A 25,848-nucleotide genomic window follows, 5' to 3' on the forward strand; every position below is an offset into this window, starting at 1 on the left:
TTGAGCTCCATGAGCTGTTTGTATATTTTGGAGATTAAACCCTTGTCTGTTGTTTCATTTGCAAATATTTTCTTCCATTCTGAGGGTTGTCTTTTTGTCTTGTTTATGGTTTCCTTTGCTGTGCAAAAGCATTTACGTATAACTAAGTCTCATTTTCTTATGTTTCTTTTTATTTCCGTTACTCTAGGAGGTAGGTCAAAAAAGATCTTGCTGTGGTTTATGTTCAAAGGGTGTTTTCCCTATGTTTTCCTCTAAGAGTTTTATAGTGTCTGTTCTTCCATGTAAGTCTTTAATCCATTTGGAGTTTACTTCTGTGTATGGTGTTAGGGAATGTTCTAATTTCATTCTTTTACATACAGCTGTCCAGTTTTCCCAGCACCACATATTGAAGAGGGTGTCTTTTCTCCATTGTATGTTCTTGCCTCCTTTGTCATAAATTAGGTGCCCATATGTGCATGGGTTTATCTCTGGGCATTCTATCCTGTACCATGGATCTATATTTCTGTTTTTGTGCCAGTACTATACTGTCTTGATTACTGTAACTTTTTGGTATAGTTTGAAGTTGAGGAGCCTGTTTCCTCCAGCTCCGTTTTTCTTTCTCAAGATTACTTTGGCTATTCAGGGTCTTTTGTGTTTCCATACAAATTGTAAAATTTTTTGTTCTAATTCTGTGAAGAATGCCATTGGTAGTTTGATAGGGATTGCACTGAATCTGTAGATTGTTTTGGGTAGTATAGTCATTCTCACAATATTGTTTCTTCCAATCCAAGAACATGATATATTTCTCTATCTGTTTATGTCATCTTTGATTTCTTTCATCAGTGTTTTATAGTTTTCTGAGTACAAGTCTTTCGCCTCCTTAGGCAGGTTTATTCCTAGGTATTTTATTCTTTTTGTTGCAATGGTAAATGGAAGTGTTTCCTTAATTTCTCTTTTTGACTTTTCGTTGTTGGTGTATAGGAATGCCAGAAATTTCTGTGCATTAATTTTGTATCCTGCAACCTTACCAAATTCACTGATTAGTTCTAGTAGTTTTCTGGTGGCATCATATCATCTGCAAACAGTGACAGTTTTACTTCTTCTTTTCCAATTTGGATTCCTTTCACTTGTTTTTCTTCTCTGATTGCTGTGGCTAGGACTTCCAAAACTATGTTGAATAAGAGTGGTAAGAGTGGACATCCTTGTCTTCTTCCTGATCTTAGTGGAAATGCTTTCAGTTTTTCATCACTGAGTATGATGCTTGCTGTGGGTTTGTCATATATGACCTTTATTATGTTGAGGTAGGTTCCCTCTGTGCCCATTTTCTGGAGAGTTTTTATCATAAATGCGTAAAGCTTTTGAATTCATAAAGCTTTTGAATTTTGTCAAAAGCTTTTTCTGCATCTATTGAGATGATCATATGGCTTTTATTCCTCAATTTGTTAGTGTGGTATATCACATTGATTTGTGTGTATTGAAGAATCCTTGCATCCCTGGGATAAATCCCACTTGATCATGGTGTATGATCCTTTAAATGAGACATCATTCTTAAAGGCTGCACACAAAGCCCCATGCACACCAGTACCCAGGTCAAAAAAGGTAATCTCATAGGAGCCTGGGCCAGACCTATCTGCTGGTCTTGGAGAGTCTCCGGGAGAGGCAGGGGGCAACTGTAGCTTACCCTGGGGACATAGACACTGGTGTCAGACATATTAGGGAACATCCAAATCTGTGAACAATGCTGCAGATGGCTGCCATCTTGGCTCATTAGCACCAAGACCTGGCCCCACCCAATGCCTGTAGGCACCAGTGCTAGGATACCTCAGGCCAAACAACTAACTGGTTGGGGACACAGTCCCACCCATCAGCAGATAGTCTGCCTAAAGACTTCCTGAGACCACAGCTACCTCCAGACACACACTTAGACATGACCGTGCCCACCAGAGGGCCAGGACCCAGCTCCACCCACTAGTGGCAGGAACCAGCCCTTCTTGCCAGGAAATATGCACTGGCCTCTAGACCAGCTTCACCCACCAGGGGCCAGAAAGCTACAATCACACAGCCTGTGGTCCAAGCCCAACAACAGCAAGCCAGACCCTATCCCTGGGACCAGCTGGGCCCTGACCCTGACCAGTAGCAAGCCAACGCAACCTTTAGAACATTCCGGGACCCATATCCAACTGTCTCAGGAGCCGGCCCTCCTGCAATGATCTGAAATGAGCTTTGGGATCCCTAGGCCCTGCAGCCAGATTCCAGGAACCAGCTCTGCCTGCCAGTAAGCTGGCACTGGCCAGGACCTGGCTTCATCTGTCAGTGAGTGGGCAATAGCCCCATAGTCTTTGGGATCATGACTCCACCCACCAGTGAGCCGGCAGTAGCTCTGGGCCCCCCTAGGGTTCTGCAACGAGTGGCCTTGTGGCCAGGCCCCACTAAATAGCAGCCAGCAGTATCCAAGCAACCAACTGGACTAGAGGCCAACCAAACCTACCAGACCACCCACATAGTCAGCCCAACACAACAGAAGGACCCACACAGTCCTCTTGGGGGAACCCCTAGAACATATAGCTTAGGTGAAAAGAGGGGAGTGCACTGCTGAGCCGCATACGATATATTCCACAGAAGGTCACTTCTACAAGGTCAAGAAACATAACTAACCTACCACATACATAAAAAAACAAAAAGTAACTTAGACAGAAATGAGGCAGCAGAGACAAAGGAACAAAATAAAACCCCAGAAGAAGAACTAAGTGGAGATAAGCAATCTATCCAAGAAAGTGTTCAGAGTAATGATCATAAAGATAAACAAAGAACTCAGAAGGAGAATGGATGCACAGAGCAAGAAGTTAGAAGTTTTTAAAAAAGAGTTAGAAAATATAAAGAACAACCAAACAAAGATAAAGAATACAATGACTGGAATGAAAAATACACTACAAGGAATCAATAGTAGACTAAATGATACAGAAGAATGGATCAGTGAGCTGGAAGACAGATGGTGGAAATCACTGTTGCTGAACAGAAAAAAGAATGAAAAGAAATGAGGACAGTTTAAGAGACCTCTGAGACAACACTAAATGCACCAACATTTGCGTTATAGGGGTACCAGAAGGAGAAGAGAGAGAGAAAGGGTATGAGAAAATATTTGAAGAGATAATGGCTGAAAAATTCCCTTACATGGGAAGGAAACAGTCACCCAAGTCCAGGAAGCACAGAGAGCCCCATACAGGATTAACCCAAAGAGGAACACACTAAGATACATGGTAATCAAAATGACAAAAATTAAAGATAAATAGAGAATAATAAAAGCAGCAAGGGAAAAGCAACAAATAACACACAAGGGAACTTCTATAAGGCTATAAGCTGATTTTTCAGCAGAAACTCTGCAGGTCAGAAGGGAATGGCACAATATATTTAAAGTGATGAAAAGGAAAAACCTACAACCAAGAATACCCAGCAAGGCTCTCATTCAAATTTGACAGAGAAATCAAAAGCTTTACAGACAAGCAAAAGCTAAAAGAATTCAGCACCACCAAACCAGCTTTACAACAAATGCTAAAGGAACTTCTCTAGGTGAAAAAGAAAAGGCCACAACTAGAAACAAGAGAACTATGAAATGAAAAGTTCACCAGTAAAGGCAAACATACATTAAAGATAGGAAATCACCCACACACAAAGTTAGTAGGAAGATTAAAAGACAAAAGTAGTGAAATCATCTGTATCCACAATAAGCAAATAACACAAAACAACTAGATGTAAAATATGATATTAAAAACGGCAACTGTGAGGTGAGGAGAGTACAAATGCAGGGGTTTTTTTGTTTTAGTTTTATTCTGCTCTTATCTTTTTGTCATTTCTACCCTGAATTTTAAAAATTATTTTTATTTAATTTTGGCTGTGTTGGGTCTTCATCGCTGCATGTGGGCTTTTTCTCTAGTTGTGGCAAGCGGGGGCTACTCTTCATTGCAGTGCATGGGCTTCTCATTGCAGTGGTTTCTCTTGTTGTGGAACACGGACTCTAGGTGTGCAGGCTTCAGTAGCTGTGGCACACAGGCTCAGTAGTTGTGGCTTGTGGGCTCTAGAGCATAGGCTCAGTAGTTGCAGTTCATGGGCTTAGTTGTTCCATGGCATGTGGGATCTTCCTGGACCAGGGATCAAACTCGTGTCCCCTGCATTGGCAGGCAGATTCCTAACCACTGTGCCACCAGGGAAGTCCAAATGCAGGGTTTTAAAAATGCATTTGAAATTAAGAGATCAGCAACTCAAAACAACTTATATAAAAACCTCATGGTAACTGCAAAACAAAAATCTACAATACATATACATACAAAAAGAAAAAGGAATCCAAACATAACACTAAAGATAGTCATCAAATCACAGGAGAAGAGAAAAAAAGAAGAAAGGGAAGAAAAACCTACGAAAACCAATTTAAAAATTAACAAAATGGCAATAAGAACACACATATGGATAATTACCTTAAATGTAAATGGAATTAGTGCTCCAGCCAAGACAGATTGGCTGAATGGATACAAAAACAAGAACCATTAAAGAAGCAAGAACAATTAGACTAGAACCAATGATCAAAAACATAATTAGGGAAAGCTGTCTCAAGTCAGAAAAAAAAAATAAAGGTGAATATTTAGATTAAAAGAACTCTACATCACAGGGAACGTCAGTGAAAAAGGAACTCCATACCTAGGACATCCTGGAAGAATTTTATTTACTTTATTAAAGAGAAAATTAAATTTTCCATTATGAAAAGAATAAAGAATATACAAATATATTCTTGGAACATACAGATTAGCAAAAGGAAGAGAATAAAAACCATCTATTGTACCACTACCCAAAACTGTTAATATTTTGGTATATTTCTTTACAGTGTTATTAATGTACATACTACTTTTTACATACATGTGATTTATATAGTATATACAAACATATTTTCTATCCTTTTAAAACACTTTTATAACTAATAAATTAATACATATTAATGGTAGTAAAGTTGAAAATTGGAGGGAAATTATGAAGAAGTTGCCCAGAATCTACTTTCCCATAATTAATCACAATTAATATTGGGATGCATGTCCCCATAGGCTTTTTATTTTTTTTGCGGTACACAGGCCTCTCACTGTTGTGGCCTCTCCCATTGCAGAGCACAGGCTCCGGACGCGCAGGCTCAGCGGCCATGGCTCACGGGCCTAGCCGCTCTGCGGCATGTGGGATGTTCCCGGACCGGGGCATGAACCTGTGTCCCCTGCATCGGCAGGTGGACTCTCAACCACTGTGCCACCAGGGAAGCCCCCCCGTAGCCTTTTTATCTATGCTTTTTTTACATAGTTGTACTCTGTACAATTCTTTTTTTTAAAGTTCCAGGTGTACAGCTAATGCTGTAATTCAACATCTGTATACAATACAAAGTGATCCACCACCACAAGGCTAGTTACCATCCATCATCACAGATTGACTGCCTATACCAATTTCACCCACCTCCCAACCCCCTTCCCCCATGGTAACCACTAATCTGATCTCCGTATCTATGAGTTTGTTTTTGTTTTAGTTTGTCTGTTCATTTGCTTTGTTTTTTCACCTTCCACATATGACTGAAATCATATAGTATTTGTCTTTCTCCATCTGACTTATTTTACATAGCATAATACCTTCAAGTTCCCTCCACGTTGTCACAAATGATGGGATTTCATTCTTTTTTTTACAGATGAATAGTATTCCATTATGTATGTGTACCACATCTTCTTTATGCATTCATTCATTGATGGACATTTTGGTTGTTTCCATATCTTAGCTTTTTGTAAATAATGCTGCAACGAACACAGGGGTGCATATATCTTTTCAAATTAATGTTTTTGTATTCTTTAGATAAATACCCAGAAGTGGAATAGTTTGGTCATATGGTAGTTCTAATCTTAAAATTTTGAGGACAATCTAATTCTTTTTTTTTTTTTTAACATCTTTATTGGGGTATGATTGCTTTATAATGGTGTGTTAGTTTCTGCTTTATAACAAAGTGAATCAGTTATACATATACATATGTTCCCATATCTCTTCCCTCTTGTGTCTCCCTCCCTCCCACCCTCCCTATCCCACCCCTCTAGGTGGTCACAAAGCACCGAGCTGATATCCCTGTGCTATGCAGCTGCTTCCCACTAGCTATCTACCTTACGTTTGGTAGTGTATATATGTCCATGCCTCTCTCTCGCTTTGTCACAGCTCACCCTTCCCCCTCCCCATATCCTCAAGTAGGTCTGTGTCTTTATTCCTGTCTTACCCCTAGGTTCTTCATGACATTTTTTTTCATAAATTCCATATATATGTGTTAGCATATGGTATTTGTCTCTCTCTTTCTGACTAACTTCACTCTGTATGACAGACTCTAGGTCTATCCACCTCATTACAAATAGCTCAATTTCGTTTCTCTTTATGGCTGAGTAATATTCCATTGTATATATCTAATTCTTAAATATAGTTAACACAGAACACTTCAGAGATTCCAGATGGCAGATGGTATAGAAGGCTTATAGATGGGATAAAATTTAAGCCACAGAGCGATTCTGTAGTCTTTCCTAACCAATAAAACCCAAATATTCAGATCATTCAGGATGAGTTTTAAAAATGCAAAAGGCCATAAGAAAAATATAGTAACTCTTCTATTAGTCCCTGAGGTTTAAATAGTTTGGTCACTGAAAGCAACACCGGAATACAACAGCACATCCTAGTGTTTTGAGTTCTGTGGAGTAGCAGAACTTGTGTGGCAAAAACATTTTCTGGCTCTGGGAAAGCCACAGAAATAGAAAAGGAAGAAACTGGAGCATTTCTGGTTGGGTCAGACCTGGCCAGCATCACAAATGCCTGGAAGAGACTGAGGGAGGGAAAAAGAGGAGGGGAGGTGGAGAAGGAGGATTCAGGGATTAGGAGCGAGGAGCCCTCCTGCACCACAGAAAAATAACCAGGAGTGGGAATGCTGGATCTTTGAAAATTTCCAGAGACTTGGTGAAGAAAAACTATCAGAAAGACTATAGCACTATTGTACTGATTTGATGTAGCCCAAGATTAAGAGATGTTATTGGGGGTCAAGGACAAGACTGGAGTGTAGAAGGACCTGAGCTCACCTTACCTCACGAAAACCCCAAAATCACAACTAACTGCTGAACAACCATTGACAAAAAAGGACTGGAACCTGCCAAAAAAGATATTTTACTTCCAAAGACAAAGAAGATGCCACAACGAGATGGCAGGAAGGGTGCATTCATGATACAATCAAATTCCATATCTGCCAGGTGGGCAACCCATAAACTGAAAAATAATTATATCACAGATGGACTTCTCTTGTGGCACAGTGGTTAAGAATCCGCCTGCCAAGGCAGGGGACATGGGTTTGAGCCCTGGTCTGGGAAGATCCCACATGCCGCAGAGCAACTAAGCCCGTGCACCACAACTACTGAGCCTGCACTCTTAGAGCCCATGCTCTGCAGAAAAAGCCACCCCAGTGAGTAGCCCACGCACTGCAACAAAGAGTAGTCCCTGCTCTCTGCAGCTAGAGAAAGCTCACACACAGCAACAAAGACCCAATGCAGCCAAAAATAAAATAAATTTATTAAAAAAAAATTATATCACAGATGTTCTCCCACAGAAGTGAGAGTTCTGAGTCCCATGTCTGGCTCCTGTCTGGTGGTCTGGCATCAGGAGGAGGAGTCCCCAGAATGTTTGGATTTGAAGGCCAGCGGGGCTTAATCACAGGAAATCCACAGGATGGGGGGAAACAGAAACACTACTCTTGGAGGGTGCACACAAGGTCTCGTGCACACTGGAACCCAGGGGAAAAAGCAGTGACTTCATAGGAACCTGGGACAGACCTACCTGCTGGTCTTGGAGGGTCTCCTGGGGAAGTGGGGGGCAGCTGTGGCTCACTGCAAGGACAAGCACACTCATGGTGGAGGTACCAGGGAATAATGATTGGTGTAAGCTGTCCAGGAGGCCACCATTTTGACACCAAGACCTGGCCCCACCCAACACCCTGTAGGCTCCAGTGCTGGGATGCCTTAGGCCAAACAACTAACAGGGCAGGAACACAGTCCTACCCATAAGCAGACAGGCTGCTTAAGGTCTTCCTGAACCCACAGCCACCTCTAAACACACCCTTTGACATGGCCCTGCCCACCAGATGGACAAGACCCAGCTCCACCCACCAGTGGGCAGGCATCAGTCCCTCCCATCAGTTAGCCTGCACAAGCCTCTTAGCTCAGCCTCACCCACCAGGGGGCAGCCACCAGAAGCAAGGGGAACTACAATTAAGGGGAACTACAATCCTGCAGTCCATGGGACCGCAAACACAGAAAGTTAGACAAAATGAGATGGCAGAGGAATATGTTCTAGACGAAGGAACAAGATAAAACCCCAGAAGAACAACTAAATGAAATGGAGATAGGCAAAGTACCTGAAAAAGAATTCAGAGTAATGATAGTAGAGATGATACAAGATCTCAGAAAAATAATGGAGGCACAGACAGAGAAGATACAAGAAATATTTAACAAAGAGCTAGAAGATTTAAGGAACAAACAACAGAGTTGAACAATAAAATAACTGAAGTGAAAAATACACTAGAAGGAATCGATAGCAGAATAAATGATACAGAAGAACAGACAAGTGAGCTAGAAGACAGGATGGTGGAAATCACTGCCATGGAACAGAATAAAGAAAAAAGAATGAAAAGAAATGAGGACAGTTTAAGAGACCTCTGGGTCAACACTAAAGGTGCCAACATTTTCATTATAGGGGTACCAGAAGGAGAAGAGAGAGAGAAAGGGTATGAGAAAATATTTGAAGAGATAATGGCTGAAAAATTCCCTTACATGGGAGAGGAAACAGTCACCCAAGTCCAGGAAGCACAGAGTCCCATACAGGATTAACCCAAAGAGGAACACACAAAGACACATGGTAATCAAAATGACGAACATTAAAGATAAAGAGAGAATAATAAAAGCAGCAAGGAAAAAGCAACAAATCACCTACAAGGGAATCCTCATAAGGTTATCAGCTGATTTTTCAGCAGAAACTCTGCAGGCCAGAAGGGAGCGGCATGATATATTTAAAGTGATGAAAAGGAAAAACCTACAACCAAGAATACTCTATCCACAGGCTCTCATTCAGATTTGCTGGAGAAATCAAAAGCTTTACAGACAAACAAAAGCTAAAAGAATTCAGCACCACCAAACCAGCTTTAGAACAAATGCTAAAGGAACTTCTCTAGGTGGAAAAGAAAAAGCCACAACTAGAAACAAGAAAATTATGAATGGGAAAGCTCATTGGTAAAGGCAAACATACCGTAAAGGTAGGAAATCATCCACACACAAATATGATATCAAAACAAACAATTGTGTGAAGAGGAGAGCACAAATGCTAGATATTGGAAATGCACTTGAAATTAAGAGATCAGCAACTTAAAACAATTCTATATATATATAGACTGCTGTATCAAAACCTCATGGTAACCACAAACCAAAAATCTACAATAGATATACACACAAAAAATAAAAAGGAATCCAAACACAACACTAAACATAGTCATCAAATCACAAGAGAAGAGAACAAAAGAGGAAGGGAAGAAAACAAACCCAAAACAATTAACAAAATGGCAGTAAGAACATACATATCAGTGCTTCCCTGGAGGTGCAGTGGTTAAGAATGTGCCTGCCAATACAGGGGACACGGGTTTGAGTTCTGGTCCGGGAAGATCCCACATGTCGTGAAGCAACTAAGCCCATGTGCACAACTACTGAAGCCCTTGTGCCTAGAGCCCATGCTCCACAACAAAAGAAGCCACCCCAATGAGAAGCCCACACACTGTAACGAAGAATAGCCCTCGCTCGCCACAAATAGAAAAAGCCCACGTGCAGCCACGAAGACACAGTGCAGCCAAAAATAAATAAATTAAAATTTTTAAAAATACATATCAGTAATTACCTCAAATGTAAATGGATTAAATGCTCCAACCAAAAGACGTAGACTGGCTAAATGGATACAAAAGCAAAACCCCTATATATGCTGTCTATAAGAGACCCACTTCTGATCTAGTGACACAGACTGACAGTGAAGGAATGAAAAAAGTTATTCCATGCAAATGGAAATCAAAAAAAAGCTGGAGTAACAATACTCATATCAGACAAAATAGACTTTATTTATTTTTATTTTTGGCTGTGTTGGGTCTTCGTTGCTGCACACAGGCTTTCTCTAGTTGTGGCGAGTGGGGGCTGCTCTTTGTTGCAGTGTGCGGGCTTCTCATTGCGGTGGCTTCTCTTGTTGTGGAGCAGGGGCTCTAAGTGCACGGACTTCAGTAGTTGTAGCACGCAGGATCTAGAGCACAGGCTCAGTAGTTGTGGAGCACGGGCTTAGTTGCTCTGCAGCATGTGGGATCTTCCCAGATCAGGACTTGAACCTGGACTTGAAACCGTGTCCCTGCATTGGCAGGAAGGTCCCTAACCACTGCGCCACCAGGGAAGCCCCAAAATAGACTTTAAAATAAAGACTGTTACAAGAGACAAAGAAGGACACTACATAATGATCAATCCAAGAAGAAGATATAACAATTGTAGATATATATGCATCCAACATAGGAGTACCTCAATATATAAGGCAAATGCTAACAGCCACAAAAGGAGAAATCGACAGTAACACAATAACAGTGGGGGACTTTAACACCCCACTTACATCAATGGACAGATCATCCAGACAGAAAATCAATAAGGAAACACAATAGAAAAGGTCAATGAAACTAAAAACCTTTTGTTTTGAAAGATAAACAAAACTGATAAACCTTTAGCCAGACTCATCAATCAGTACACCTGATTTTCAAGTCCTCCCAGCCCAGATGCCAGCCATGCAAGTGACAGAGCCTTCAACTGATTCCAACCCCCAGCTATCAAGCCAGTCTCAGACATTGAGTCTTCCCAACTGCAGCCTCAGACATCCCCACTGTGCCCGTCCAACTCTCTGGCCTACACAATCCATTGGCATAATAAAACGGTGATTGCTTTAAACCTCTAAGCTTTGGAGTAGTTGCTACATAGTAATAATGGCCAGAATAGGTCATAAGGCAATCTCATTCGGTTCCCTCAAACCCCCAAGAAGTATTCTGCCTTTTGAGCATTTTTCTGCTTGGGGGGAGGGAGGAAAGCATTCAGCCAGTAGACATAGGATTCTTTTGAGAAAAAAGCTGAGTTTTGGCATCTTCTAACCAAGCTTTACTGGGCCCCTCCTGGCAGGGGAAAGTCAGCCCCTTGCCCAGTCTGATCTGGTCAGCCACTCCCAGCCCCACCCCAGCTCAAGACTCAAAGAGATGCTTCACTGCCCCCAATTCACCTCACAATAAGCCATCTCTGAGGAAAGAAGGTAAGGCTCTAAAAGCAGTGTCAACCTAATCATTATGTAAGACTGATTGGACAGAAAACTGCCCTGGCACTGCTGCCTAACACTCATTTCTAACTGGCCACAATCCAGTTCTGTTACTGAATCATCTCCATCCCATGGTCATGTTTTACCTCTCATTTCCCCTTCCCAAGCAGACCTTTCAGACCCACATTCATATAAACATCACCAGGACTGTTTCTCCCACATTCATATGAACATCACCCCAGTGCTGTTTCACATCGCTCCACTCTACACAATCCTCCGGGCTTCTCCCCTCCCTCACTTGTCCCCTCCCACTTGAGTGAGCTGCCCTGGGATACAAGTATTTAAACCAAATCCTGTTTCCAATGGGTGTCTCAATATTTTTAAACCTCTTTCCTTACAAGCTTAGTGGAGCCTCTTGCCCATAACAAGGGAACTAGATGTCTCATTTTTCCCAGGTTTATGCCTATTGACCCGGCTTAATTAATATTGGTACTCTCAAAAGCGCCCCAATTTGGGTAATAATGTATATGATCCCCCTAACCCTAACGCCTGTCTTCTATCATTTGCCATCCTTCACATGAGACAAACCCCTACCTAATTTCTTGGCAGGAATAATGATCAAGAATACACAATGTTTTATACAAGAAACCTCAGGTAATGTCCAGAGTGGACTTGTTATATGGAGGGCATTTTCCTCATTTGTGAATATCATAATCTAAATCATCTCTTTTGCATATAGTGAGCAGGAACTCTCGAGTAAATGAAGGAACAGGTGATGGCTAATGTCCTTTCTAGGCCTCAAATTTTAAGGATATATGTGTAAATTCACAAACTGGGCTCAATCCAGTGTAGCAGAATTTTCTTCCTCTTTAGAAATTTCTGGTTACCAAAGTTCCAGAAATTGCTTTCTCATTCCCTAATCTTTCAATTTCTCGTGTTCTCCATTACGTAACGTGGAGCTGGGGCTTTGGGCCGAATTTTCCTTTAAAGATGATTTTTATAGTCAATAAGCAACTTCAAGAAGTGACGAAGCCAGCCGGGGAGGCGATATTAGTTGACGCAAGCGTCTAAGCGAATCCCAACTCGTTTTTCCCAGGGACTCACATTCCCGGGTTTGCTTGGCAGGGCTGAGCCTTTGCGCGTAAACCCCGGGCGCGGGCAGCCGCCTCCGGGCCCCGCCCCCGCATCTCCTCCTCTGCCCCGCGCTGACGGCTGCCCTCGCCGCCAGTCGTTGACAGCCGCCGAGCTGCGAGCTTCTTCTCTCCCGCAGAGGTAGGTAAACAGCCGCATCGCCCTTTAACCTCCCAGCTGGGGCCGTGGGCGCAGAGGCCGGCAGTCAGAACCCCTGCCTTGGGGCCGAGGCGCGACGGCGCACGGCCGGGTCCGGGCGGGAGGCCCACCTTGACAGTGAGGAGGGCGGGGAGCTTCCGGAGGGCGCGCAACGCGTCTGGCCTACTCAGCGAGCTCGATGGTTTTCGGACGCCGTGGCTTGGTTTTGCCCTCCTGGTTAGGCGAGCTCCCTTTACTCGGAATAGGGGCGGGGGCCGCGGCTGGCCGGGGCCCCTCTGGAGGGTTGTGGGTAGTGTCGAGGAGTCTGGCCCCCTCCCAGGCAAGTCCACGGCGGGAGTGGGATGGGCGAGTAGCGCCGGCAAGGGGGCCACAGGTCCGGGGAATGGGCGCGCGGAACCCAACGAAGGCCGCAAAGGGGCTCCGCTGGGACGCTCAGCGAGGAGGACCAGGGAGAGGCGCGGGTCCGGGCCCTCCCGATTCCCAGAGGGGACGCGGCCGACCACCCGGGTCCAGGACCTCGGCAGGGAGGAGTCCCGGGGCGTCTGGGGGCCGCCCCCAGCCGCCGCCGCCGACCTCCTCCCCAGAGGAGGCCCCGCCTGCCATCATGCGGCCGGGCGGTGCCTGGGACGCAGCAGCGGGCGGGTCTCTGGCACCCCCGGGGACCGGCACAGGCTGGCGTGAGCTGGGCTTCCGGCCTCGGCGGGCGGAGTCTTGGGGCGACCCCGCCCTCACTCCCGGGCCTGAGACGTCCAGGTGCCGGCGGCAGAGTGTCTCTTGCGAGGTCATGTGTGGTGGACTCACAGGCTTTGCTTTTCGCCGTCTCGACTGTCCCTGTGGAAGGAGAGAACTCGGCCGTCAGGGGGACTCCGAGAGCAGGGATCAGGGCCGGGCAGCGCCCCTCGGAGAACCACATTTCTCCGCTAGTATGGGTGGCACCTTCACGTTTGATTATTGAACAACGGGGAGAAGTCCATTTTCGTTTTTGTCCTTTTCTATTTGTATCAGCAATAGCAAATAGATTTTTTGAAATCATAAGCCCACCACCATCACATCCACCCTCACCATCTCAAAGCCACTGCCTTCTGTTTTTCAGTTTCCTCTTCTCCAGTTCGTACACAACACAATGCAGTTTCACCTCGCTGATCATGATTATCCTCATCTCATGGCCGAGTTATTTTCCTGTACTTAGAGCAATCACGGTTTAATAAGCAGTTCCCAGCATGCTGAACATTTGAAGTGTTTCTCTTTTCCTTGCAAAAAAAATCCAGGTAGAATAGAATTAAAGATTTTCACAAATCAAATTATCAGAAAAAATAGGAACAGAAAATTGAATAAAAATGTCAGATCTCTGGAAAAATCAACAGCTCTCTCAGATTTGAAGAAGAAAAAAAATATCACCAATGAAAAGGAACAATTTTACCTACCCAAACACTGAGGAGCTCTTACAATGAAAAAGAACTAAACAGAAAGGGAAAGAAAGCAGAGCTAGGATGTGATTTGTATATGGTTTTTATCTGACACAAATTTTTCATACTTGTGAAAGGAGAATATCGAGATTATAAAAGCTAAATGGTGAAATGATGAATCGTTTATAGAATACAATGCAAATTAAAGTAAGTCTGGATTATCATTTTGTAGCTATTAGCAAAAACAACAGTAACAGCAACCACTGCTGGAAGGTTGCCTAGAAATTTGCATATTCAGTTATCCTGGGAGGTGACAGGGCTTTGGGGTTAGAAAGATGGCTCTGCAACTAATCATTTCACAGCTTGGGACCAGTTACCTAATTTCCTCATCCTCCTTTTGTCCATTCATACGCTAGAGGAAATTATACCTATTTCAGGAGTTTGCCAAGATTAACTGTTTGTGTAAAACTGACCTTTGGTATGTATACCTTTATTCTTTTCCTAGTCACACTGCACTGGGGACATAGTGAATCTGTGTGAAATTTGTGAAAAGCAGTCTGGTGATGCATTTAAGCCAAGACCCAGAAACCCCACTCCTGGGAATTTACTTGCAATGGAAGAAGCAACAGGAAAGGGGAAAAAAAAGCCATATGCACACACATTCAGAATGATATAAAATTAAACCCAACGGAGAAGCAACCTAAGTGTATAACAGCAGGGCAGCAGCTAAGAAAATCATGACACATTAACTGAAAGGAACATTGTGTAACCATCAAGTCATGATTTTGGAGCCTGTCTGCGATATATTGGAAAAAACTGACAAGTCAAAGTACAGATTACTAAACTGCATCTACTTACTCAGATGCAGTTTATTAATGTATATGTGAAAAATCTGAATAAAAATGAAGTTTTAATAGAAATACAGGTTATTTTAATTTTCTTGTTGATATATTGCTTTTCAAAATAACATCTTTAAAATAGTTCATAGTTAATTTTTTTAAGGAAATGGACCCACAGCTTTCTGTGTGTGGGAGAGGGAGAGCTCAATGTCATGTTTGCTGCTGCTTTTTTGAGCTGACCTCATTTCTTTTTTTCAAATATTATCTTGTTCTTTTCCTTGAGTAGATATATAAGTGATTTAGTAATTTATATATTGGGTTTTTCATTTAAAGAATCAGTTCTTAGATTTATTTATCAATTCTAGTTTTTTCTTTTCTGGTTTTTTTTTTTTTTTTTTTTTTTTTTTTTTTTAGGGACTCCTGAATATATTTGAAAACTGAACAGTTTCAGCCAAGCCGAAGCATTCTGTCTTCCCAGGGACACAAATCCAACTTAGCTGAGCCAAAGCAGATGTACGTATCCTGTGGAATCCCTTTGGTCTTGTGTTGGTTGAAAGTTCCCAACTGTCACAGAAGATAAGGTCCTCGAAAGGCTGTGATCACAAATCCTTGCTCTGGAGGCAACTTGGATCTATATATGTAACCCACACCTATTATATCATCCTTTCTTGTAAAATCATCTTGATTTTGCAGGGAAAGGGCTTTCTCTAGAATCATTCTGAGTTATGTAAGGAAGCAACCATTTTAAAAATAGTATAATAAAAGCAGTAACATTACAAACATTTCTGCACCAAATTAATACTGACAAAAGGTTTTATGAGGTGACAGTTTTTCCAAGCTGTAGTTTTAATTTATCTATTCCAGTCTCTCTTTTCGGATCATATTTCCTCTTCCAAGGCAGCCAGTTTTATCAGTTGTGAACTGCTGCATGTGAAACATTCAAAACACGCCTGTATCTAAAGCTGTGATGGCTGCAGCAAAATAACCCTTGAGTGAATAGCATGTGTAGTAATTCTTACATTTGGGAGAATTTTTTCTGTTTGTTCATCCTTTTTCTTCTAACCATATTCTCCTGGGGTATGGGGTAGGCTCTAGCAATGTTGCTTTTTTATCAAGCTGTTCACATAATTCTGAGGATGGATCAGGTTCAGGCCCTTTGCCCTATTCAGTCCAGGGCTAGGCCTCAGTGCCAGTGAAAAACCCCCACCCCAGAGCGGTTTGTAAAATTTTGAGTAGCTTGCATTAGGCTCTTTAAGGGGCAATGACCTCAAAAGATAAAAATATGACACATGAGTTCCACTTAGCTCAGGAAAGACAGGAAATTTTTCCAGGGCAGTCGGGGGTAGGGGGACTATTTGGTGTGCCAGTTCCCAATTTAACCAATTAAGTGTCAAGGGTGTAACATGTTTTAAGTATCAGAAGTTTGGCCCCTGACACATGACCACTGGACAAGTTCCTCCTGGCTCTGATTCTCAGTCCCATGTATTCCCCATGGGAATAGGATGAATGGCATAATATATGGATCTTTTTTTTGTTCCTTCTCTCTAGTTCCATCGCTCTGCCATTCTGCTCATGCACTAATGCCACATGATCTTATTTATTTTAGTTTTGCAGTGCATTCTGGTACCTGGCAGGCCAAGTATACCCTAGATTTTCTTCCTGTTAAATAATTTCTTTAGTCTTCTTAATTTTGAGTATCATTTCATCATATTCCTTAAAATCCTCTTTAAATTAAGACTGAAATTGCGTTGACTTTATGATTATTTGGAGGTGAATTGGTATCTTTCAGTCTTGATTTTCCCAACCAAAAACATTATCTGTCTTTCTCTTTTTTTCCAGTCTTCCAGCTTTCTTCCTAAAAGGTCTATTTATTTTTAGGTTAAATCTTAGATATTTTGAATATTTTGTTGCCACTATGAGTGGGATTTTTTTTTCACACTAAATCTTCTAAATAATTACAACTGATTTGAGTATTCACTCTTTTCTATATGTTGATTTCAAAAACTGCCACCTTAATAAGCTCACTTATTTATTCTAGGACACAATTTTGGATGATTTTCCTGGATTTTCCAGATAGAAAATCATACCTGGGACTTCCCTGGTGGTGCAATGGTTAAGAATCTGCCTGCCAGTGCAGGGGACATGGGTTCGAGCCCTGGTCCAGGAAGCTCCCACGTGCCGCGGAGCAACTAAGCCTGTGCGCCACAACTACTGAGCCTGAGCTCTAGAACCTGCAAGCCACAACTACTGAAGCCCGTGTGCCACAGCTACTGAAGCCTGCACACCTAGAGCCCGTGCTCCGCAGCAAGAGAAGCCACCGCAATGAGAAGCCCACGCACCGCAACGAAGAATAGCCCCTGCTTGTCACAACTAGAGAAAGCCGGCACATAGCAACGAAGACGCAACGCAACCAAAAATAAAATAAATAAATTTAAAAAAAAAAAAAGGGGCTTCCCTGGTGGCGCAGTGGTTGAGAGTCCGCCTGCCGATGCAGGGGACACGGGATCGTGCCCCGGTCTGGGAAGATCCCACATGCCGCGGAGCGGCTGGGCCCGTGAGCCATGGCCGCAGAGCCTGCGCCCCCGTCCGGAGCCTGTGCTCCGCAACAGGAGAGGCCACAACAGTGAGAGGCCCGCGTACGGCAAAAAAAAAAAAAAAAAGAAAATCATACCTGGCTAGAACCTTCATAACAGTCTAAAATAGCAGCAATTGCTTGCATTCTTGTCTTGTTCATTATATTAAGGAGAATGCCTTTCCTCTTTCAGTTAAGGTAGGGTGTGGGCTGTGTGTCTGTGATAGCTGTTCTTGATGATGGAAAGGGGTTACTTTCTAGTTCTATGGAAATTTTTTCAACAGCTTAACCTTAAAAAATCAGGATGTATGTAGATTTTAATTGAAAACTTTCAACATCAGAGAATCTTTGAGTTTTTTTCTCCTTAACCTACTAATAGGTTACTTGATTTTGTGATTTTAAGCCATCCTTGTATTCCTAAATAATCCTTATTGGTCACAGTGTATTCTTCTTTTACTAAACTGTCAAAATCAGCTTGGTGGTATTTTCTTTTGGTTTTTGGCACCCATGTTGCTGGAGGTTGGATAGCTAAGAGCGTGAGCCCTTCACTCAGAATACTGGAGTTTGAATCTCGATCCTTTATTCCCTTGGCTGTTAACAGCACTTCTCAGGTGAAGCTGCCCAAGTGTTTATCTCTGCTGAGTTCCAGATTCTTATAACAATTGCCTGAATTGATACTCCCACTTGAATGGCTCATAGACGTAGCAAAGTTAGTATGTCCAAACTAAAACTTTATTTTCTCTCACAAGCATGGCCCTCCATCAGTTTCCTCTATTTCAATAGATGGCATCACCACCATCTGCCTGGCTATGAAAGCCACAAACCTGATCAACTCTCACTCCTCCATCCACTCTATCTGCTTAATTGGTTCTTTCTGCAAAATACATCCCATTTTTTCACAGCTCCTCAACTGCATTGGCACAGTCCCAGGCCACACCACCATCTTCCTTCAATTGTTTTATAAGTGGTCTCACCATTTCCTTTCTTGCCCCCAAAATTTTCTACTTACACAACAGGGTGAACTTTGTTAAAAAAAAGAAAAAGATCCTGTGATGTTATTCTCCTAAGACCCTTTAATGGCTTCCCACTGTCTTTCAGGTTCCAGATACCTATCTTCCTTAGTGCTTGAACCCACAAACTAAACATCTTACCACTGTGTCCTCAGCCACAGCACAATGCTAGACCCTTAGAAGACAACAAATATTTGTTAAACTAATCAATGGCTATTGTACTGTAACTTTTTTCTCCATTTCTCCTATGGTTTATTGTCGTTTTCTATTTCTTTAAAAACTGGCACGTACTAGCTGTTCCATAAATATTTGCTTAATGCATTGATTCTAACATCTGTTTTTATAATTTAATAGGAAGGCAATCCATCCCACAAAGATTTTTTTTTTTTTTTTTGCGGTACACGGGCCTCTCACTGTTGTGGAGCACAGGCTCCGGATGCACAGGCTCAGCAGCCATGGCTCACGGGCCTAGCCACTCTGCAGCATGTGGGATCTTCCCAGACCGGGATGCGAACCCGTGTCCCCTGCATCGGCAGGCAGACTCTCAACCACTGCGCCACCAGGGAAGCCCCCACAAAGATTTTTAATTCATAAAACTTTTACTTTTCACAGTTAGGTCTCTAGAGTCTGCTTTTGCATGTGGTGTTAGGATCCTAGTTTTATTTTCCTCCAGTTTCCTAGAAGCATCTGCTAAACAAACGTTTCTTTCTTCATTGATTTGTGGTGTCCGATTTATCATTTATCAGGTTTGTACTAAAGAATATATACATGGGTTTATATCTGAACTTGCTATTCTCCTTCCTTTGATCTGTAGGTCTGTTTCTAGACTGTTACCATATTTATTACATATTTATTACTATGACTTTGTAATAGGATTTAATGTCTGATAACAGTAGATTCTCTCCTTTTTTCAGGTTGAGTTTGCTACCTGTGGACATTTCTTACCTCTTGTGCGTTTATTGAATTCCTCAAAAAATCCAGGTGGAATTTTGATTGTCATTTTATTATTATAAGTTCATTTGGGGGTGATTAACATCTTTATAGTACTAAGTTCTTCCAACCAAAACCTTTCCATGTTTACAGATCATCTTCTTTGTTCTTTACTAATGTTCAATTTTTTTTTCCCCAGTCTTTTTTTTTTTTTTTTTTTTTTTTTTTTTGTGTGTGTGTGTGGTACGCGGGCCTCTCACCGCTGCGGCCTCTCCCGCCACGGAGCACAGGCTCCGGACGCGCAGGCCCAGCGGCCATGGGTCACGGGCCCAGCCGCTCCGCGGCATGTGGGATCCCCCCGGACCAGGGCACGAACCCGCGTCCCCTGCATCGGCAGGCGGACTCTCAACCACTGCGCCACCAGGGAAGCCCTTTTCCCCAGTCTTAAGTCAATCCTAGATACTTTATAGTTTGGGTTGAAATTATTACTATCTTATTAATTTTTTTCTAGTTGATTATTGCTGGTGTAGAGAAATGCTGATTTTTGTAGGCCAATCTTGTATCCCACAGCCTATCCCTCTAGTTGTCTCGTGTTACCTCTGTTGAGTCTGTTGAATTTTCTATGTTTATGATCACATTAATTCCACATAATGTCAGCTGGAGCTCTTTCCTTGGAGTTCTTGCACCAGTTACTTCTTTGTCTTTGTATATGGCATTGGAAGGACTTCCAGTCCTGTGGCAGTGTACATCCTTGTCTTGTTTCTGATCTTAAAGGGACTACATTCAAAACTTATTGTGTTTGCTGTTTTAGTTATATAATCTTTATTAAGTTAAGGAAGTTACCTCCTATTCCTAGTCTACTAAGAGTATTTTTCTTAGTGATAAATAGGTATTGACTGTTGTCAAATACTTAGTGTCTTGAAATGTGCCAGAGTGTTAGGCCACAACCTGACCGTTCTCTGAGAGCATCTTATATGAAGTGTCGTAGCACAGCCAGACATTCAGAAACCTGGTCTCTATTCCTAGCAATTTCACTAATTAACACTGTAATCACAGATATGTCACTTGACTTTTCTGAATCTTGGTGGCCTAATTTGTATAGTGAGAAGTTTGGATTAAATAATATAAGATCTTCCTTATTTTATCACAAACAGAAAGATTCTCCAAGGTCTCATTAAGTTTTTTTTTTTTTTTTTTTTTTTTTTTTTTTTTTTTTTTTGCGGTATGTGGGCCTCTCACTGTTGTGGCCTCTCCCGTTGAGGAGCACAGGCTCCGGACGTGCAGGCCCAGCGGCCACGGCTCACAGGCCCAGCCGCTCCGCAGCACGTGGGATCCCCCCGGACCGGGGCACGAACCCGCGGCCCCTGCATCGGCAGGCGGACTCTCACCCACTGCGCCACCAGGGAAGCCCCTCATTAAGTTTTGAGTCCTTATCCTTAGAAATGATTCTCTGCTTCAAAATGTAGTTGTTAATTTTTATGCTTTTTATAATTAAATGTTGCTATTGTTGTTCTCAACTGATTTTAAAATGATCTTGTCTTAATATAGTTTATGATCATCCAACTTTAATATTCAGTTTTAAAGTACTGATCAGCAACATATGCCCATGGCCCTTATGCCCTATTACCTGTATCTCCAGTCCATGGTCATTCTTCAGCTCCAGACTCACCAAGCTAACTGCCTACTGGTATCTCTTGTCCCAGTAGGCAGCTTGATAATGGCATTGTAGCTTGATAATGGCATTGCCAAAGCCACACACCACATTTGTCTCCCTCCAGACTTGCTCCATCTTCCGTGTTCTGTCCACACAATTGCCCAATCCAGAAATCTGGGTGCCACCTCGATTCTTCCAGTCTTTCATCTTCCACGTCAAACACCAAGCTTTCCAGAATTCCCTGAGGTGTTTGAGCAGAATTGTGAGCAGCCTGGAAGCCAAGAGCTGAGCCCCATTAGCAAATGGAAAATAGATCAGGGAAGCAGACCTGCAGAAGACTGAGTGCCAGGAGATGTGGATGCGAGATTGAGGCCAGTCAGCATATCCCAGGACCCTGTCCCTCTGACCTTACACAAAAGAGCCTCCAAAAATCCTAATTGGCATATTCTGAGCAGTTTAGCTGGGCTTATAACTTGCAAATATATTTTTATTTACACCAAGACATTTCAATAGTGATAGTAGAAACAAACATGATGTTAATTCATTTATTTGTTTAATCAGTCTTCCTCTGAATATTATCCAATTTAGTCTTTAGTTCTGAAGGTTATGAAAAATAATTTTATAATATTAGATGCCATTTTTATTTGAAGGTGTCCCAGTGCTGGGGATAAGACTACTATCAGCATTACAACGTGTGCCATTTTTGGTTTTGTGGCACATGGTATTTTGGAGCATATGGTTTGACATGGGGTACAGTAGAAACTAATGATCATTCTACTATATGTCTTTTTTTTTTTTTTTTTTATGATTTTTTTTTGTGTGTGTGTGTGTGGTACGCGGGCCTCTCACTGCTGCGGCCTCTCCCGCCACGGAGCACAGGCTCCGGACGCGCAGGCCCAGCGGCCATGGGTCACGGGCCCAGCCGCTCCGCGGCATGTGGGATCCTCCCGGACCAGGGCACGAACCCGCGTCCCCTGCATCGGCAGGCGGACTCTCAACCACTGCGCCACCAGGGAAGCCCTATATGTCTTTAATCTCTGCTCTTGGAACCAAGCACCCAGGGTAAATGAGGTCTTCAATCTGAAAGGAGGTTTTTAATTGATGAATGTACATTCTGCAAAGGTTCATAAATTATCATGCAGGATACTTTGTTTATTCCTAAGCCATGCTAGCCCTTTCATATAAGATATGTGTCTTTTCTACCAAAAATTAGGAGAAAATAAGTCACTCACAAACCATTAAATGCTGAACTAAGACTCATTCAGTGAGTGAAAGACTGCAAAGCTTGTGAACACAGCCTTCCTTACCCCATTTTGAACAGCCCCATTTGTTTCTGTCTATAGAGAGAAAAATGAATTTATAGGTGGGCTTGCAGAATCTTGCACATTTCCTGTTTCCAAAAATTTATTGTATTGAGAATTTCTTTGAGGAAATTCTTGTTGGCATTTATATGTTCAGAGGATATTAATTCCTTCACTTAACAGGTATCTATTGTGTATATGCAATGTGCCAGGCCCCGAGGAGACAGCAGTGAACAAAAGAGACATTTCCAGCTTACATTCCTGTGGGAGGAAAGAGGACATGAGCCAGCTATTTAGAAAATGATTTAATGATTTCAGCACCTACCTGGGGGTGTTCCTAACTGGACATTAGAATCACTTCCATAGGGGCCATGCCAGGGTCTCGGGAGGTTCCAGGAGCTCGTATCCCTCATAACAGCCCAAATCACTACTTCAGAGAAGCTCAAAGCTATGGCAAACCCACCAGGTGTTTATAGTTTCTTCCAGTTTAGATACAATATATCAATCAGAGGTTATTTTTATCATAAGCAATGTTGCTGGCATTCCACCTTTATCAAGTTTCTAGGAAACAGAGCCAGAAATTACCTTAAGGTCAAATTTGTCCTGAGAGAAGGAGAAAGAGCTGTGTTAACCCTTTACCTACAATTACTTTTGCTGTAAGGGTTGCAAAACAGACATGGAATGTGAAGAACGTATATGACCAAGAACATTTATAACTGATGCCACTGCTATGCAGTCATTATGCTGCAGACGTTAAGTGTTTTCAACATAAACACACAATGCTGACACCCTCTTTATTTTGCAGATAAGTCATCATGGTGAAAAGCCACATAGCCAATTGGATCCTCGTTCTCTTTGTGGCCACGTGGAGTGACATGGGCTTCTGCAAGAAGCGACCAAAGCCTGGAGGAGGATGGAACACTGGGGGGAGCCGATACCCAGGACAGGGCAGTCCTGGAGGCAACCGCTATCCACCCCAGGGAGGGGGAGGCTGGGGTCAGCCCCATGGTGGTGGCTGGGGACAGCCCCATGGTGGTGGAGGCTGGGGTCAAGGTGGTGGTACCCATAATCAGTGGAAGCCCAGTAAGCCAAAAACCAACATGAAGCATGTGGCAGGAGCTGCTGCAGCTGGGGCGGTGGTAGGGGGCCTTGGCGGCTACATGCTGGGGAGTGCCATGAGCAGGCCCCTTATACATTTTGGCAGTGACTATGAGGACCGTTACTATCGTGAAAACATGTACCGTTACCCCAACCAGGTATACTACAGACCAGTGGATCAGTATAACAACCAGAACAGCTTCGTGCATGACTGTGTCAATATCACGGTCAAGCAGCACACGGTCACTACCACCACCACCAAGGGGGAAAACTTCACTGAGACGGACATCAAGATGATGGAGCGTGTGGTGGAGCAGATGTGCATCACCCAGTACCAGAGAGAATACCAGGCTTATTACCAAAGAGGGGCAAGTGTGATCCTTTTCTCCTCCCCTCCTGTGATCCTCCTCATCTCTTTCCTCATTTTCCTCATAGTGGGATGAGGAAGGCCTTCCTGTTTTCATCATCTTAATCTTCACCAGGTTGGGGGAGGGGGTATCTACCTGCAGCCCTTTAGTGGTGGTGTCTCATTCTTGCTTCTCTGTTCGTCACCTGTAGGTTAATACCCTTAGCACTTACAGCACTGGGAAATGGAAAGTAGATCTGAAATGCTATTTATTCAAGCCCCATTTGATTTAATCCTTCATAGGCCAACGCTAGTGCTGAGCTGGTAAAAGTGTAACAGCAAATAATCATTGGTTGATCTAGGCTTATTTTTTGTCTAGTGCAACAGATTGAGGCTAAAACAATTCTCAAAGCAGTCTTCAAATACCTTTGCCTAAATACCTCCAGCTCCTTCTCCAGCTAGAGCTCAGTACACTAATGCCCCATCTTAGCAGTGATTTTATAGCAATTTCCTCATTTGTTTTAAGAAAACCTGACTGCATTTCCCTGTTCAGACAGCATTTCTGCCAAATCTGGAAGAAGGCTGCATAATATTCATTCAAAAAATAAAACTAGAAATCCTTAGCTTGTGGGCCCAGGCTCAACCCGGTGGAAAGCATGTGTCCTATGTCTGCAGAGAACTGTAAGGATGTTTTGCATTTTGCAGTACGGGTTACACAGCAGCTATTGCATCAAGAATGGATATTCGTGCAACACTAGACTTCAGGGCAGAGGACGTTTTTACAGGGAATGAACATAACTAACATAATATGAAAGGCTTCTGAGACTAAAAATTTCCAACATATGGAAGAGGTGCCCTCGGAGACAGCCTCCCATTTCGGATGTTTAAAGCACCTTTATGTGGTATTCTTTTCTTTAGTAATATAAACTATAGATAATGCAGGTACTTTAATTAAACTACCTTCTGGACACTGAGAGCAAATCTCTTTTGTTTGTTTACCTGGAAAGCAGAATGATTTTAACATTGTTTGGATGAAGCCAGGAGATTTTAACATAGAGGAAACAGCAGCTATAAAAAACACGGTATTCAGGTCCTTAGTTTCTGGAATTGGCTTTTGAATCAAAGAATAGGGAGGCATTCCAAAAAAAAAATAGGTTAGAGATGGTAGGAATATGATCCATTCAAAGTGGAAAAAGAAATTCTGTTACCATTATTTAAGTAAGGTAAAATTATTCCCTGGGTTGTTCAATATTGTCACCTAGCAGATTTACATTACTATTCTGCACTGTTATTACTGGCTTGCACTTTGTGGGTATCCTATGTAAAAAAAAAAAAATTTATATATATATATATATATATATATATATATATACATATATATATATATTGCATATGACAAAATTAGAAATTTTGGTTAGAGCGATTAACATCTGAACTATCTAATGCATTACCTGTTTTTGTAAGGTACTAAATACTTAATAACACTTAAAGGAAACCCTTTTGTGTGGTCCTTAGGCTTACAATGTGCACTGAATAGTTTTGTATAAGAATACAGAGTGGTATTTGAAATATGCATGTGCTTTATATTTTCTATATTTGTAACTTTGCATGTACTTGCTTTGTTGTATTAAAAGTTTATAAGTGTTTAATATCTGACTAATATTAAACAGGAGCTAAAAGGAGCATCTTCCTTGAAGTTTGCAGTTGTGCTTCACCATTGTGCACCCCATGTTGGCAGCTTCATTTTGGGGGTTAATCTGAGCAAAGTGGCGCATTCACTGCTTGTGGTGGCCAATGTTTCACACACCCACTCCTGATCCTCCCTCAGCCTTACTCCCAGTCACATGCCAGCTATTCTCTGCTGCCTTTTCATTTTTGTCCACAAGTACCTGGTGAAGTCACTTCTGTAGCAGAGGAAAACAGTCCTTGAATTCTGGAAGCTTTTTTCTGTTCTGGATTTTGAAATAGAGGATTTTCTTAAGATAAGATTTAACAAACTAAATTATCTACTTGATGCCCATCCCTG

General features: G+C 42.4%; 1 protein-coding gene and 1 pseudogene across 6 annotated transcripts; one reads left to right on the forward strand and one right to left on the reverse strand.

Annotated features, from left to right (window-relative positions):
* Positions 1 to 12,666, reverse strand: part of LOC116740434 — a 63,478-nt pseudogene extending 50,812 nt beyond the window's left edge.
* Positions 12,156 to 25,513, forward strand: PRNP (prion protein). 6 transcript variants are annotated; one of them, XM_032605443.1, is made up of 5 exons: positions 12,157 to 12,648; positions 15,326 to 15,424; positions 19,408 to 19,474; positions 23,184 to 23,844; positions 24,528 to 25,513. In XM_032605443.1, the coding sequence occupies exons 4-5, from the start codon at positions 23,194 to 23,196 to the stop codon at positions 24,612 to 24,614; spliced, it is 738 nt and encodes a 245-aa protein (XP_032461334.1). In that variant the 5' UTR covers positions 12,157 to 12,648; positions 15,326 to 15,424; positions 19,408 to 19,474; positions 23,184 to 23,193; the 3' UTR covers positions 24,615 to 25,513. The 6 variants fall into 6 exon arrangements, with proteins under 6 accessions (XP_032461339.1, XP_032461334.1, XP_032461337.1 ...); XM_032605448.1 differs by having other exon boundaries at positions 12,156 to 12,648; positions 23,184 to 25,513; XM_032605442.1 differs by lacking the exon at positions 19,408 to 19,474 and having other exon boundaries at positions 12,168 to 12,648.
* The last annotated feature ends 335 nt before the right edge of the window (positions 25,514 to 25,848 follow it).

This window comes from Phocoena sinus, chromosome 15, assembly GCF_008692025.1.
Source record: "Phocoena sinus isolate mPhoSin1 chromosome 15, mPhoSin1.pri, whole genome shotgun sequence".
NCBI lineage: Eukaryota > Metazoa > Chordata > Mammalia > Artiodactyla > Phocoenidae > Phocoena > Phocoena sinus.

Coding starts and splice junctions, on each gene's coding strand:
- PRNP (XM_032605443.1), top strand. CDS start 23,194: ATGGTGAAAAGCCACATAGCCAATTGGATCCTCGTTCTCTTTGTGGCC. Junction 23,845..24,527: donor AGGCTTATTACCAAAGAGGG/GCAAGTGTGATC, acceptor TGCATTTTGCAG/TACGGGTTACACAGCAGCTA.